The sequence below is a fragment of the Calidris pugnax genome, unplaced genomic scaffold (genome assembly GCF_001431845.1).
Source record: "Calidris pugnax isolate Ruff unplaced genomic scaffold, ASM143184v1 scaffold435, whole genome shotgun sequence".
In the NCBI taxonomy this organism is placed as follows: domain Eukaryota; kingdom Metazoa; phylum Chordata; class Aves; order Charadriiformes; family Scolopacidae; genus Calidris; species Calidris pugnax.
This window is the reverse complement of record NW_015091240.1, coordinates 2221586-2236025: the sequence shown is the minus strand read 5'-3', so window position 1 is coordinate 2236025 and position 14440 is coordinate 2221586. Positions and strand designations below refer to the sequence as shown.

The window sequence follows — 14440 nt, the reverse complement described above, 5'->3', positions numbered from 1 at the left end:
CTTGGATTTTCAACTGTGGTGGGGAGCATTTCTCTTGGATGTACTTTCCCTCCAGACTGTACAAGCAGATCCAACGGCAGCATCTCTTCTCTGCCTTTGGGCTCAGGGTGGCATCGTCTTGGGATGGATGGATTTATGGGATTGCTGGAACTCCATTGCATGCCTGAATATGATGGTGGCCTTACCATGAGAAATATCTCTGCTATTTTTATTGCAGTAACACCAGTTCTGATCTCATGTGGCACCAGGCCAGGTAGGAGAACTGTTTCTAAGGACAACCCTATAGATCACTGGAGTTACATACTGTGAGGTTTGGTGGGAGTCAAGTAGCTCAGAAACAGCAAGTGTCTTGCCATGCTTTCCTAACCACAAGATTTTGGCCCAAGGCTGCCTGTCACGGTGGCAAGCTCTGCTGCTGGGAATATTCAGCAGGGCCCCGAGGAAGGGGCAATGGAGAGGGATGGAAAGGTGGTTGGGGGAGCAGCAACAGCAGAGCAGCACCGGTGTGGAGCTCTTGGATATGTCAAGGAAGCCCATATGGATGGTCACCACGGGGGATCACTGGTGCTTTCTGATTTCCTATTTTATGGTTCTGACTTCTCAGCAGCTCCTCCAGCTGCTCTTCCAGCCTTTCAGTTTGCCAGTTTTGTGCTCATGAAAAGAAAAAGAGCAATGCATCCTGGCAGGTATGAGATGGCAGCTTCCATCTGCAGAGCTCCGATGGAGGCAGTCAAATCTAGTTTGTGAAAAGAGGCTGCTAAAACCACAGCCTCCTCTCAGACCAGTTTTCAAAATTTGCCACCAGCAAAATGCAGCCTCAGCCACTGCTGCCACCTCTGCCAGGCTGTGCCCATCCCACAGGGACCTTCTGCATGGCTTCCACTACACAGGCATGGGAGACCCTCAGCAGAGGGCACATGACTCTTCCCCGTGCTCCCTGCCATCCCACCCAGTTGACATTGACGTGACAGCATTTTCTCCCAGGAAATGGTGAAGTTGGGGACAGATATTCAAAAGAGGTTTGCAGCAACAGGGTCAGGGATGCTGCCCTGGAATGCCCAGCTCTTGGCTGATACACTCAAAACTGCTTTTGAATGAAATCTGCTTTCTGCACGCAACCTGTCAAATACTTGAGAGCAACAAGCACGTCCCACAGCAAGGACTCTGCCCGGGCCTCCCACAAGCAGAAAAGGGAACTGGACACATTTTCTAAATTGGTCATGGCTGTCGTCCATGATTTTTCTGGGTACAATTAATAGGTGACTTAATTCTTTGCTTAATCTGAACTGTTTCCATTACGCAGCTGAGGAAGTTCGGTCTCCCAGCTGCCTCGCTATATTTGGGCTGTGAACTGCAGGAAGCTGATCAGCACGGCATTGCCACAGATATTCCACTGCAATGTTTCCCTAGAAAGAGAAATCTCGTTCAAACCTCTCTGCCCTCTCCTCCTCGCCCCCTGGGTACTGGGGTAACCAGCTCTGTGTACACGCTCTGGGGCTGCGTAACTCTCCTCCCTCCCTCCCTCCCTCCCTCCCTCCCAGGGAGTTAATTTGGACAGCAGAATAGTGTAACATGATGGGTGGCTCCAGGACCTTTTAAAATTGCCTCACCCAAGCACCGATGATGACACCCTAAAGTCAACATCAGTGCCCCCTTCCCAAGCTGTGGATACATGAACTGGCACCGTCCTTTGAATAGATCCACAATGTTTATTCAGTTGCTTTGAAGGTGCAGTAGCTCAAGTGCGTGTCTCTGCCTGTGGCCTGCAAGCCCCCCGCTGCTGCCCGCGCTGCTAGTTGCAGTAGTTTTCCAGTTGGTAGAGGGAGCATGTGTTGTGGCAGCATTGCTCAACGATCCCTCGCTTCACTTTCTCAAACTCCTCCTGCTGGAAGGGCAGCTCTCCCACCTCACCATGCAAGGGACCGCTCACTGCCAGGGAAGAAAAAGACAAGCTGTGGGACATCACACAGCATCAGTCCTGGCTGTTGTACCCTGCAGAGACCCCCCTTTGCAGACACCAGATTTTTAAGCCAGAGTTGGCTGGAAATGGGGAAGAAGTTGCAATGGTTTCCCCAGTTGATGTTGCTTGTAGCATCTTCAGGCTCTGTGTTTCCTGTGCCAAATTAATCCTATGGTGCTTAGAAGGAGCTGAGCTGAGTGGCTATCAGCAGTGTGAAGGACAAGGGCTTTATTGAGGCAGGCACGTGGAGAAGAAGAGAAACCCTGCACCCTAAGATAGGAAAATGGGCTTGTCTACTCCAGAGAGATGAGTTGCTTGGGACTGCAGACCCCCTCTGGGAGTTACCCACTCTTCTGGGAGCCTGGACAAACAACTGGGATGTCAGGGATTGCAAGGACCGTCCAGTCCCGGGGCTGGAAGCATTTCCCAACTGGTCCTGGACAGCCTGCTCCGGTTGGCTGTCTGCATGTAGCCCCAAGCTGATGGCAAAAGTGTTTGTGTGTGTCCGTGTTCACTGCTGGGGATGAGTTTTTAGAAGGAATGATGAATCAGGGCATTTGGACAGAGACAAAATTTAACAGAATGTCTCATTTGCTGGTGGGGACTTGAAAAGTTGTGGACAGAACTGTTCAGGTTTTAGTTGCCCAATGAAAATATGCAAAATGGAAAATAAAACAGATTTTTTCCTGCAGGAGGAAAAGAGGCCCTAACAACAAAAAGAAAATGCCTGGAAAGCAAGTATGAGATGAGGTTTCTAGGGCAATATGAAAGTACAGCACAAGATGCAAAATCCCCAAGCCCCCAAAGCATGATGCAATGAACAAGGCACAAGAGTAACAAGAAATCATTACGCTAGTATGCTAGGAGGAAAATTTAGGAAAGGTTTAGTCCAACATTAAAGAGGAGAGGAAACAGCTAGTCAATGTTTTTAATTTACTTGTCTTCATCCTTTAAGCCAGCTGTGAGCAGACTGTAAACACAACCAGCTTATGTGACAAAGAGGTGGTGGCTCAGGCAAAAATCCTGGAACAAGAGGTGGAAAGTCCTCAGATACTTTCCAACTGGTTGGCTCTGATGAAATTCTCAATACAGTATTTAGGGAATTGGCTAACCATACTTCCAGCCCATTCATGGTGGTCATCAGAAAAAAATCATCAGAGAAGGGAGCAACTAACAGCCCAGCTGGCTATTGACAAAAAAATCATAGCAAACCCTCTGCTATGACATTACCTTGCTTCACCTTCCAAAGACCTCTAAGACTATTTCATGGGATGGTTGCATACACAAGAGAAAGAAATGGATCCAAATGAAACCAGTGTGTGACAGGAAAAGAATTGGTGGAAGAGTCGTATCATAGTCAGTAGAAGTTAAGTAATGGTCCATCTGAAAATGTTAAAATGACACCCCCTCTGGCAGGGGTCTCTTCTACATCTATTCAAAGTCTCCATTAGTAGCTTGGAAGACAGAAGAGAGAGTGTACTTCCTGGATTCATAGAGGAGCTAAATCTGAGAAGAACTGCATGTACTCATCTCCAGGAGAGACAATTATCCTTACATTACAGCTGGAGCACTACAGGTCTTGGCCCCATCTGGATACAGACACCATGTTGAAGGGCAGCAATCTGGAGTGCCTCATCCCACCTGCACTGCCATGCAGACAGAAAGTGCTGGACCAGGGGGGCAGTGACCTGGCACTGAGGGGGTGTGGGCAGGGCTGTCATCTCCTCCTGCCTCTCAGCTCTTGCACTTGTCAGTAGTACAGGAGTTCTGAGGAAGGGAACAAAAGCAGCTCCACCAACATTTCATCACCATTTAATAAGAGACAATATAAAGTTGTGGGGGCTGCAAGCCTCTTGAAGGGCAAGATTAGCACTAAAAACTATGTTTGAAACTACAGAAACACTAAAAAGATGGGATGCTGTTCAGTAAGAAATGAGAAAGATGGTAAAAGTAGGCAGGAAAACTGCATTGCACATCCAGGACAAGGGTTTGACTGTGGTAGCAGTCCTTCAAGGACTGCTTATCCACCCAATGGAGGGCCAAGGCATCCAAGAAAGACAGTGATCACTATCAGTCAACAGTGCAGTGCTGATTTGAAAAAGGCAAACCACCTGTGTAGTCAGGAACATGGTGTGAAAAACATGTAATATCATTAATCCAGTTTGCTCACTCTACTTGGCACTGGCAAGGCCTCAGCTGGTGTCCTGTATGCTTCTCCAGGCATCACCAGTCAGTAAACGGATGCAGATCAAATGCAGAACAATTTGCATGGACAGAGACCTAGAAAATATGACCTAAGAAGGTAGAGGAGGGGTGTAGAGGGGATTTAGCTGAGAGCAGGCTAAAACTAGACATAGGAACAATCTTCAAATATTTTGAAAAGCAGCCACAAAGAAGAAAAGAGTAGACTCTCAAAGAAGACTATATGTAATTTACAGCAAAGGATGTTCAGGTTAGATATTGGGAAGAAACACTCGAGAATAAGGTCAGTTAAGCAAGGGAACAGGCAGTTTCAAATGGCAGAAGAAGCTTCCTCATTGGAGGTTTTTATGAATAAACTAGACAAGCATGGGTCAGGAATAGGATGGGGACAACTGATCCTGTCTCGGGGCAGAAGGAGGCTTACTGGTTTCTTTCCACCTTTATTTTCTATAAACACTCCCAGGCTGGTACAATGGCCACAGAAAAAAAAATGGACAAGTTTGAGTTTTCAGCCACAATTCCTTTTGCCTCATAAATCCTCTTTCCCTGCCTGCCATCCCATCTGCCTTTTTAACCTGAAGAGCTTTTCATTGGAAATGTGATGTTGTTGGTATGTTAAAGATATTCCTGGCATTCCCCATCAAGGACATTCCTGGTGTCACCGTCAAAGATAGGCGGTTGTTGCCTTTTGGATCGCACAGCATATAGCTGCGTTCAAGGTCAGCCTGACTTACCTAGAGGCTGCTCAATATCCCGTCGGGCTTTTGGGGAGTAGAAGAAACCCCGCTCTCCACACACCAGGTAGAGAGCCTCCACCAAGTGGGATCCGCAGAGGTGCTGGTTGACAGCTGCGTGGCTGGTCCCAGGGCCAGAAAGAGCGAGAAGGGCCAGGAGAGGCAGCGATCGGATCCAGAGAGCCATGGTGCTCAGGGTGAGGCCTAGGTTTAAGAGACAGAGGAGGCACAGGGAGGTCTAGGAGGGAGAAAAAGATTGTCATCAAGCATCTTACGCCCATGAAAATGAGATCAAAGTAGTAGTTGGACCTTCTAAAGATTACATAGCTTGGGAGAGAAGGAGAGCTTTCTGCATCAGGCTTTACAAGTCACAGTAAGCGGCTGATGATTATTATCACAAGTCCATCTCCCTCCACATGTTCACATCAGTCCTGGCCTCCCTGTTATCTTCCCCCAAACAGCCAAACTAGACTGGAAGAGCCATCCCACTGAGCACTGTAGCCTACGTGCACAGGAGAGCTGAGATCAGCAGACACCTTCAGAGGAAAAACCCTCTCTGCCAAGTCAGAATGGGCTGGTACTTATAATGGTGGCCCAAAACCAGCACAATGTGCTCAAAGACCAGAGAAGACCTCATTTTCTTGGACTAGTGAACCTGCAGTTGTCACCACCAGCTACATCAACTTAAGGAAACAGCTCTGCAAAACAGGTAGAAGCCAAAAAGGCAGCAATCAGACTTACCCAAAGAAGAGGCAGCAAGAGATGGAGAGAAGTTTGCTCTGAGAAATGAAGACTGTTTGGTTGGTAGTGATATCCCCATTCTCTCTTTCCAATATTTATATGTTTTACGTTAGCCCAAGTGACACAAGAGCTAGTGTGAGCCCCACCTCCTTGATGACACTCCAGCCAAAATTTTTGCTGCTTGTGCACATTAATTTCCCTCTATGTAGCATCAACAGGTCTTTATGCAATTTAAGATAGAAGCAACAGTTTGCAGTTTCCATCTCATTTCATCTGACCTGTTTTTGCTTCCTTGAAGCTCTGTCCTGAGCCATCAGTGACCCTTTTAGCAGGAGATAATGATGCTATTACATCTGCAATGATTACTAATGACACTAATGCTGGCAATAGGCACTGCTGGCATTGAGGTGGCTCAACAGCTGTTTCTGAAATGTAAATTAAAGGCAAACACGTTAATCTGTTTGATTAATATCACCTTGGAAAGTATGCAGTGATGGGACCAAGTTGTCGGTGAGACCATGCTACTGTCAGGTGTTCAAGGAAGGAAAACACATTATTGTGCTGAGGCTGTCTGCGGCCCCACTCACTGGCCATGCAGTGCACAGCGAGAGGCACACATCCACAGCTTGGGCTGGGGGGGGAATAACACCTGCATTTTGCAGGGGACCTTGGGTAGTCGCTCTAGCTCAGCACGGGGTCAGATTAGATTAGATTTGAAATTTTGTATGTGAAACTTTGTATGTATGTCTTTCCCTCTTCGCCCACTGGGTGTTAGCAGAGCAGAGACTCAGTCTCTCCTGTTTACAGGTGAGAGCTCAGAGCCCCTTAGCTCATCTCTCTGGGGCTCTGCCCAAAATTGTGTCTTCGACACCAAGAAACATTTCTGGTAAATCCCAGTGAAAACCAGGAGATAGCTGATTATCTCCATTCTGGCCAGTAAATTCACTTTTAATAGGAGATGATGGGTGAGGGCTGGTCCACTGTCTTCATTTGTCTGATTTTGGCACCAGAACTAGCTCTCTCTCCCTTTCACAACATTACCCCATTTTTTTGATACTTCTGGTGCTCAGCTTTTCTGCCACCAATAGCATGTTTGCACCTTTTTCTGTTTAAAGTATACTTTTTTTTTCCCCTGCCTGAAAAGGTCTATTTTAAATGATGGGGGTGAGATGATCTTTAAACTTCCCATTGCTCTCAATTTTGAGACAAGTGCTCAGCACCATTGAAAAGGAGACACTTTCATCTGTTTGAACTCTGCTGCTGGTTTAATTAAGAATAAGCCTGATTCTCCATACACAGTATAAATCAGAAGGAAGTTCACCAAAATCAGCAGAATGCCTTGAGACTCAAACCAGACCCTTGATTTCTTGATTAGCCAAAGCAATTCATCCATCAGCATCTAGGAGGTAGGAAGTCCCGTATGCCTCTAGTGTGGCTTTAAGTATGAAGTATCATATGATTGCTAAATGACTGTGATTGCAAAAAGGCTTGTGAGAAGTGCTAAATCTCTAATGAGCGTACAGGGAGGGGGGTCATTTGCTCAAACGGATGTGAGACAAGGTTATCTGTTATATCCCCTGCCATGTAGGTCTTTTGGCCTCGTGCTAATAAATCCAAGTCGTGATGCTCAACTACAGTTAATAGCGTTTCTGCACAATGTGTAACACTATCTCTGTCTCCCTTCCCCTCAAAAAAGATATTGGATGTACTTGAATGACCTAGTGTATACCCATGAAGAGGGTCTCAGGTTTCAGCAAGATACGAGTAAAGGGAATTCACTTACTCAGACCTTCTTTCTCCTGGGAGAAGATGGGGAATTAGCAGCCACACAGGATAAAACCTGGCATTTTACCCAATTTGAAGTAGGTTGTCAAAGCCAGGAGCAGAAGCCTTGTGCCACTCACACCTCGTCCAGAGCAGGGAGCCCCCATCCAGCATCTCACATGAAGGGGACAACTTGCAGAATTACCCTATGGATCCCCTTAGCAGTTGTTTTCCTGCAGTCACCACAGTGCATGAGGTACAGTGGATGTCAAGCCAGTGGTCACCTTGGAAAGGCCCCAGAGCAGATTATTCCTCAGGTTAATCACACACTGAGATTTGCCATTTAGGGTTTTCATTCTTGCACTTTTGAACGTTACCTGAGCTCACCTGAACTCGTGTTTTATTGACAGTGGGACTTTATAAGAAGGCTATCTTCACTACTTTCTCTCTTCTGAGTAGCTTCCCTGATGGGCTTCCCCCTTCCCCATGGTTTACCCCACTGATGTACCAAAAAAAAAAGCTATTTCATTTTGTGTTGGAAGTGCCATGTTATGAGTCTGTTCCTTCTCTTACTCTAGGCAAACAAAACCCTGGAGGTAGCTTTGAAAAACTCGTGGTATTTCTGCAACATGCCCCAGCAGGGGAACGGCTGACTGTACCCAAGTGTTCAGGAATCCCTCTTGGCTCGCTGTAGTTTGGGTGCAGAAATAAGCCAGAAGATTTATTGGAAGGAAAAAAGATATCCTGCTGGCTCAAAGTTCAGCATGGGCCAATCTTTTTTTTGCAAAAGTTTCCTACTATGATTTTTTTTCCCTTTCCAAAATATGATCACTTTGATTATTTATTGGAAATCGTATTTTCTTACCATAAATGGCCCTTTGAAATATGAAAAATGCTAGCAGTGATATAAATGGATATAAAACGGATATAAACTGCGGAAAGTTTTGACTTAGATGAAAATGTCCCATGTCAGCAGCAAACTGAGAGAAGGGGCCAACAGGGGAGCCCATTTCTCAACAGAAAAGTTTTTTCTACAGAAAAATCTCACCTCACTCTTTCCAGGTTGGGCTTCCCTATGTTTTCCATGTGATTAGGCAGCAATGGGCCAAATGTTTAACCACCATTTCCGATACAAATGTCTCCCATGACCTCCCAGGTTATCAGCTCCACATTGGGCTCACTTGTCCGAAGGGTGGGAGCATCAGGGTGGGAGTGGGCTACTCCTGACTCCTGCCCTTCATGCTAAACCACCTCCAGACGTGACTCGAAGCCACCTTCCTTACTCACATCCCTCCGACCCCGAGCAGTTGCATCAGTGGGAACAAAGTTTAGGCAATCCCTAGTGTCATGTAATCAAGTTTTACAGTCCGTTGCCAGCACAATAAAATCTTTACTACTGTAGATGTCTGGCATTTTCGAACCCTGTCCTGAAAAAATAACAGGCCCACTATGGGAGAACCAGTTAACAATTACAAGTTTGTGCAAGTTTTACTGACAGCAAAGTCCAGGTCTGAAGGCAAGCAAGTTCTCAGAGAGCACCCGCATCCCCACCACTGCTCTCATGCTCCACAGCCACCACTGGGGCTGTTCTGCCCACCCCCAGGCGTGTGTTGCCCTAAAAGCAGAGCAGAGAGCATCAGCTGCAACTGCCTGCTTCATTTTCCCTGGAGTGTGAATTGGGTGGCTTGTGAACTAAATAGCCCCAGAGAAGGTGCTGCCTGCCAATGTACCCCTGCACTGTGCTAGCAGCTTGCTGAAACACAGTCCTGATGCACCCATAGGGGTCTGCACCCCCAAAAGCAGCTTTTGGGGGTGGCCAGTCCCTGGGAGATGCCTCAGTATGGCCACTGGTAGCCGGAGATTTGTAGTTGAGGCAATGCACTCAAGCACATGGGCCATTTGAGCTACAGATGTGTAGCACTTAGATTGGCACGGGGAAGCAGGGACTCCCTGGGTCCCACTGGTTGCCTCCTCCAGGCTTTGCTCCACTCCCTGTGTGGGGTCCAGCAGCAGTCAGCAGCACGGTGCAGAACAGGGAATCCAGCATCCTCAGTGCTCCTTGTCTCCATGTGGTTTCCAGCAGCTGTGCTCCTGATGCTGTGTCCAAGCATCCATGGAGCAGCAGCATGTGACCACCCTGTCAGTGGCAGTGGCGTGAGATGAAGGACAGGGAGATGAGCCTGGTGCCTAAGTGGGTGCTTAATCATGGGAATGCTTGCAACCAAATCCTGTGATGCCTGCAAAGATACGTGGTGGGTGAGGCAGCCGCCATGGGCTCAGAAGGGAAAGGGGGCTGCTATAGCGAAGGGTGAGGCTCTGAGGCTTATCAGCCACACAATGAGAGATGCCCTTGCTTCAAAAGGGGCATTGTGCAAGCAGAGAAGGGGGCCACTCACTGGGATACAAGTAATCTCAGCTGCTTCTATAAACTAATCCAGGCGGCCGCCTGGGTGCAGGGCATGTGAACCATCGCCATGGCCCTGTCGGCTGCCAAGCTCAAGGGATATGCTCCTGCCAGACCATGGATTTCACAATTTTCCAGGCTTTTCCAGACCAGAGACATTATCTTGCCGCTTAGAGCACAAAGGGTTGATTCATAAAATGGAGGGTGCAACTCAAAGGTCGGTGTAACCAAGCAGGTCTTACCCATTGGTTTCCATCAGGTTTGGGTTAGCTGCCAACAGCAGAGAGGGTTGTGAGTACATCCGCACCACTCACTGGTGGAAGATGCTCCAGGGAGCAACTCCGAAGAGCTAGTAGCTTTCATTAGAGAACAAGGGAGTTTCCTAGGTGTGCTGTGGCTCTGAGAACGGCCTCCTGCAACCCAAACCCTCTGGCCACCCATCCTGAGCACATCACACAGCAGGCAAATGCTGATCTTTGGCCAGCCCAGCTCACATGGGGCCACTGAAGCTGCAAAGTGCTTTGGATGCACCTTGCTCAAGTCCCCCTCTACAGTCTCAAATCTCTACACAAGTACAGCCACCCAAGCAAAATAGACCAAATTTGATTATCTCTAGAGTAAAGGTCCCCAAATCTTTCCCATCCATCTTAGGAAGAGCGTATGCAAGGTTATAAATACAGATGGAAAAAACAGGTATGCTCCTTTTAACCCCATTAAAATATTACTGGCCACATATTTTTTTGAGAAGATAGAGGAGAAAATAGCACCTAAGAGCTGCTAATAGTTCCTAGACATAGCTATTAGCAGATGCAGCAGAACAAATTAGTTTGTTTATCAATGAGGAGAAGATTAAATCTGTGGCTATTAATGGCCCAAAAGTAATCCTTGGCGTAGATCGAGAAACATTAGAAGAGGTGATGACACACTGCTAGAGGACAAGTAATGAACAACAAAAGTAACAAATAACTTCCACAGAGTGGAGAAGCACTGGAAAAGTAGCCTGATCAGCACCAATCCAAAAATAGACATTTTCAGCACTGATACCACATCTGTCCTTCTGCATGTTGTGGAAGTTCACAAGAACAACCAAAGAGGATCTTGACCTGGTCCTCAGGACACAACCATGAGAGGGGCCATTGAGTCCATCAGGCAGTTTTCTCCAGTGTTCACAACTGTAGGCACTAAAGTGTCATGGTGCCACCACTATGGCTTCCACAGCAGCTTGCATCACTGGCACCACTTGGAAAGCAAAGACATGGATGACCTGGAAAAGCCTTTGGTAAAACAAAGAAAACCTGGTCCTTGCCCTTGATTTTGGGAAATATGGGCAGGTCACCAGAGAGCAGCAGACATAGCAGAAAATGACGGGTGCTATAACCAGCCAAGGCAGCAAGGAGGTAAAGAGATAAATGCTAAAAAACGAAGGAATGGTTTTCACTGGCTCAGACTGGATTTGTTGCCTGCTGTAAGGTGGTCTCGTGGATTTAAAATAAACGTCAAATACATATGTTTTCTGCCACTGCTCATCTCTGCAGTTCTGGGAGCACCATGGACATCTGCCACAGTTTCTCTGATGATAAAATTGGGGGCTGCAAGTGATACTGTAAGAGGACACTGAGAGCAATGTACTCATTCTCACACCACACTTTATGCTGAGTTTAAATAGGAGGCTTTGAGACACCATTTTCTAGAATAAACTTTATTTTTAAAGTCCCTGTTTTGCTTTTGAGTGCTGCTGGAGATTTTAGCTAACACTGCCCTGACGCCATTGCCCTGAGGCCCTACTTTTCTCCAGGAGGTGTGGTTTGCCACCTGGAGGTGCTGCTCACTCCTTTGCCTTCGCAGGGTGCTCCAAGCCTCAGCACTTTGGATGCCTCCAGCTAGGTTGGGACCTGAACCAGGAGCTGTGGTTTCTCCCTCCTTCCCCCTCGCTCCCACAGCATCTCCCACGTGGGAACTGGTGTTTCGCTGACCAGGACCTTTCCTAACATGGCACCCAGCAACGAAAAACCCAACCCACCATTGTTCTTGTGAGCAGCGGCTGCTCCCAGGCATCCATCTCCCTGGCATTATAGCCAGCTACACTGGTTATTCCTCACTCCTGGGATGCTCTGCCAGGGCCAGGAGGTGCCAAGGACTTGCAGAAAGGCTGACCCCCCCTCTCTGCTCACAGTCAGCTGGACCCCACTGTAAAGTGCTCTGATCTCCCCTGCCAGGGCATGGGGAGTCCCAGGTCTGATATCATTAATTACTGCTGAGTAAGTGGATCATTTTGAGCACTTAAAGCTACTTTAAGGATTTGGATGCACACCGGTAACGAGCCCATAGGTTTGTCTATGGGTTCCTAGACAAGGAGGTGTAAATCCTACTGATAAGGCTTGTTAGTGTTACGGGGCTGGGGAAGGGGAGGCGGGGGGGTCTCTGGAGCCAGGCACAGGGATCTCCAGAGGCCAGGAGGGGTGAGCCCACCACTGCAGCCCCCTCCTCCTGCCCGGCAGTCCCTGGCTGGGGGGAGGCACTGGGGTGCTGCGGGCAGTCAGGGTCAGGCTGATTTACAGCAGCGGAGGAACTGGGGCTGTTAATTCAAAGTTGCCGCTTATCGGTGTTTAGAAAGCAAGCTCTGATCTGTTGGTTAGTGATTTGGCCTTTGCTGTAAATAGAGGGGCCCCGTGCTTTGCTCTGACATTTTTGTCCTTATTATCTTGTCTCAGCCTCTGAGGGAGGTGGGAGAGTTATTTAAGGCTGACCTTAGTGGAAGGAAAATGAACAACTCCCTTACCCCACCCTGTTTTTCTCTCCACCGTCCCGGGTAACAACCATTGCATTGAAGTATCTGGGTGAGATACTTAATCCTCCACCACCCCTGCAAATATTTTGTAGATCAATTCACCCTGCTGTGTCCAGAGAAAATAATCACAAAGGGACCAGGTAGAACTAATGTCAGGATTAAAAAAATAGATTTTGCATCATTATCCCTCCAGGAAAATTGATGAGGATAGACCCCCGTGAGGCTCTGGAGCTCACCCCTGAGCCTGCCCGGTCTTGCATCGCTGTAGTTCAGGTCTAATTCAAACCTGGTTCAGGCCTAATTCAAACCTGTGTTTCACGTGAAGTTTCAAAACCAGTTGCTCCATCCCAAGCTAAACCTCTGAACACCACACAGAAGCACATGATAGTGACTGGTTGGAGCTGGAGGGAGTATTTTTGGATTTGGCATCTGTGTACCGGAAATTTATATCAGAACCCAAATCCTCCACAGTTCTGGAGGAGAGGATTTAGGGGATGCATGAGGATTCCGGGCGGGTCCCGTCCCTCTTGGGATGTACATGATTTTGGGAGGCTTGCAGGACAGATGTCAACACATGTACATGCTCCAGCTGCTCCTGAGTGACATACACCCTGAACAAGATGGTTGAAGTGAATCCATTCACAGAGGTACGAAGAAAACCTCAGTCATTTGAAGCACAGCACTTGCAAGACTGAAAAACATCTAATCTTCAAACACTTGTTTTATTGACCTTCCAGCTCCAACCCTACCAGCTGCACAACGAGAGTGCTACAAGGCTATGGTAGCACATCTGGAATGCAGTCGCAGGGTCTTAAATCCCCTACCTAATCTTTGCAAACCTCTCTATTCGGGTAAAAAAAAAAATTAAAAAATTAAAAAAACCCCTCCTGATCAGTTTTCAAGTAATTTCAGATATGTTCTGCTTTCAGCCGTGCCATAAAAATGTCAAAAGATCCTCTTCGCCCTAGAAAACCTAATGTTTTCCTAAACATTGTAACAAACAAGTGTAGAAAAAACTGAAAACAAATTCTCTGCAGTGGAAAGTGCAGTACCTTTTCTGGTCCCTGAGGAGCCCAAGTCTGATTTTAGCTGGATTAGCAGTACGAATGACAGCTCAGGTCTTACCCGAATCAATTCCCGTCTCCAGGGGGCCGGTGCGTGTGCGCGCACATACCTGCGGCTACAGCATTTGTAAATAATTGAGTTCTTCTGATCTGTACCATCACAGCACAAGAAGAAAGATTTGGTCCTGAGGGGCCTGACAGAGGTTCAAGCCCCAGATCTGCCACTTAGACGCTTCTTCCCAAAGCTGTTTAGGCATGTAATTACTTTTCAGGCTCTGTGCCTGGTCTGAGTCTCTCAGATTCACTGCTTCCTTTTATCTGTCAGCCTTTTACGGGGACAAGAGTACTCCTCTACCTCCCAAGCGTGTAATGAAGATGAATTCATTACAGCTGTAACACTTTAACGAGCACTATGAAGATACAGGGTATCCTTACAAGTCCTAAATTAGGAAACTCCCTCTCAGATGATGCTGGGGTGCCTGGATGCATGGCCCAGACCTGTGCCGGCAATACATTAATCCACCTCTGTCTGTGACTCTGGAAGGGATTTAACCAGAGAAAAAGTTTGGCTTCCATGTAAAAGCCAAGCTTGCAGCAGTGACTGGAATTAGTTTCCTTACACATAAGGATAACTTCAGAGTAGGAAACACCTATGCGGCCTTGGGCATCTCTTCTGGTCTCCTGGGGTGCACTCCAGTTCCTGGGTATCCTGTATCCCATCCACCACTCCCACATGGATGCAGTAGATGCCTTAGGTCATCTAAAATAGGCCCTATGCTTAAA

The 14440-nt window shown here is 47.4% G+C and overlaps 1 protein-coding gene across 1 annotated transcript; it reads right to left on the bottom strand.

Annotated features, from left to right (window-relative positions):
• Positions 1-1792: 1792 nt before the first annotated feature.
• On the bottom strand, positions 1793-5083 carry INS (insulin). Its single transcript, XM_014959946.1, has 2 exons — positions 4897-5083; positions 1793-1929 (listed from the first exon to the last, which is right to left on the bottom strand). Exons 1-2 carry the CDS (start codon positions 5081-5083, stop codon positions 1793-1795), a joined length of 324 nt encoding a protein of 107 aa, XP_014815432.1.
• Between the last annotated feature and the right edge of the window lie 9357 nt (positions 5084-14440).

Excerpts from the sequence above, each read along its gene's own strand:
- INS (XM_014959946.1), bottom strand. The coding sequence starts at position 5,083 with ATGGCTCTCTGGATCCGATCGCTGCCTCTCCTGGCCCTTCTCGCTCTT. Across the intron at positions 1,930-4,896 it reads GGATATTGAGCAGCCTCTAG|TGAGCGGTCCCTTGCATGGT; the intron begins GTAAGTCAGGCT and ends CTTCCCTGGCAG.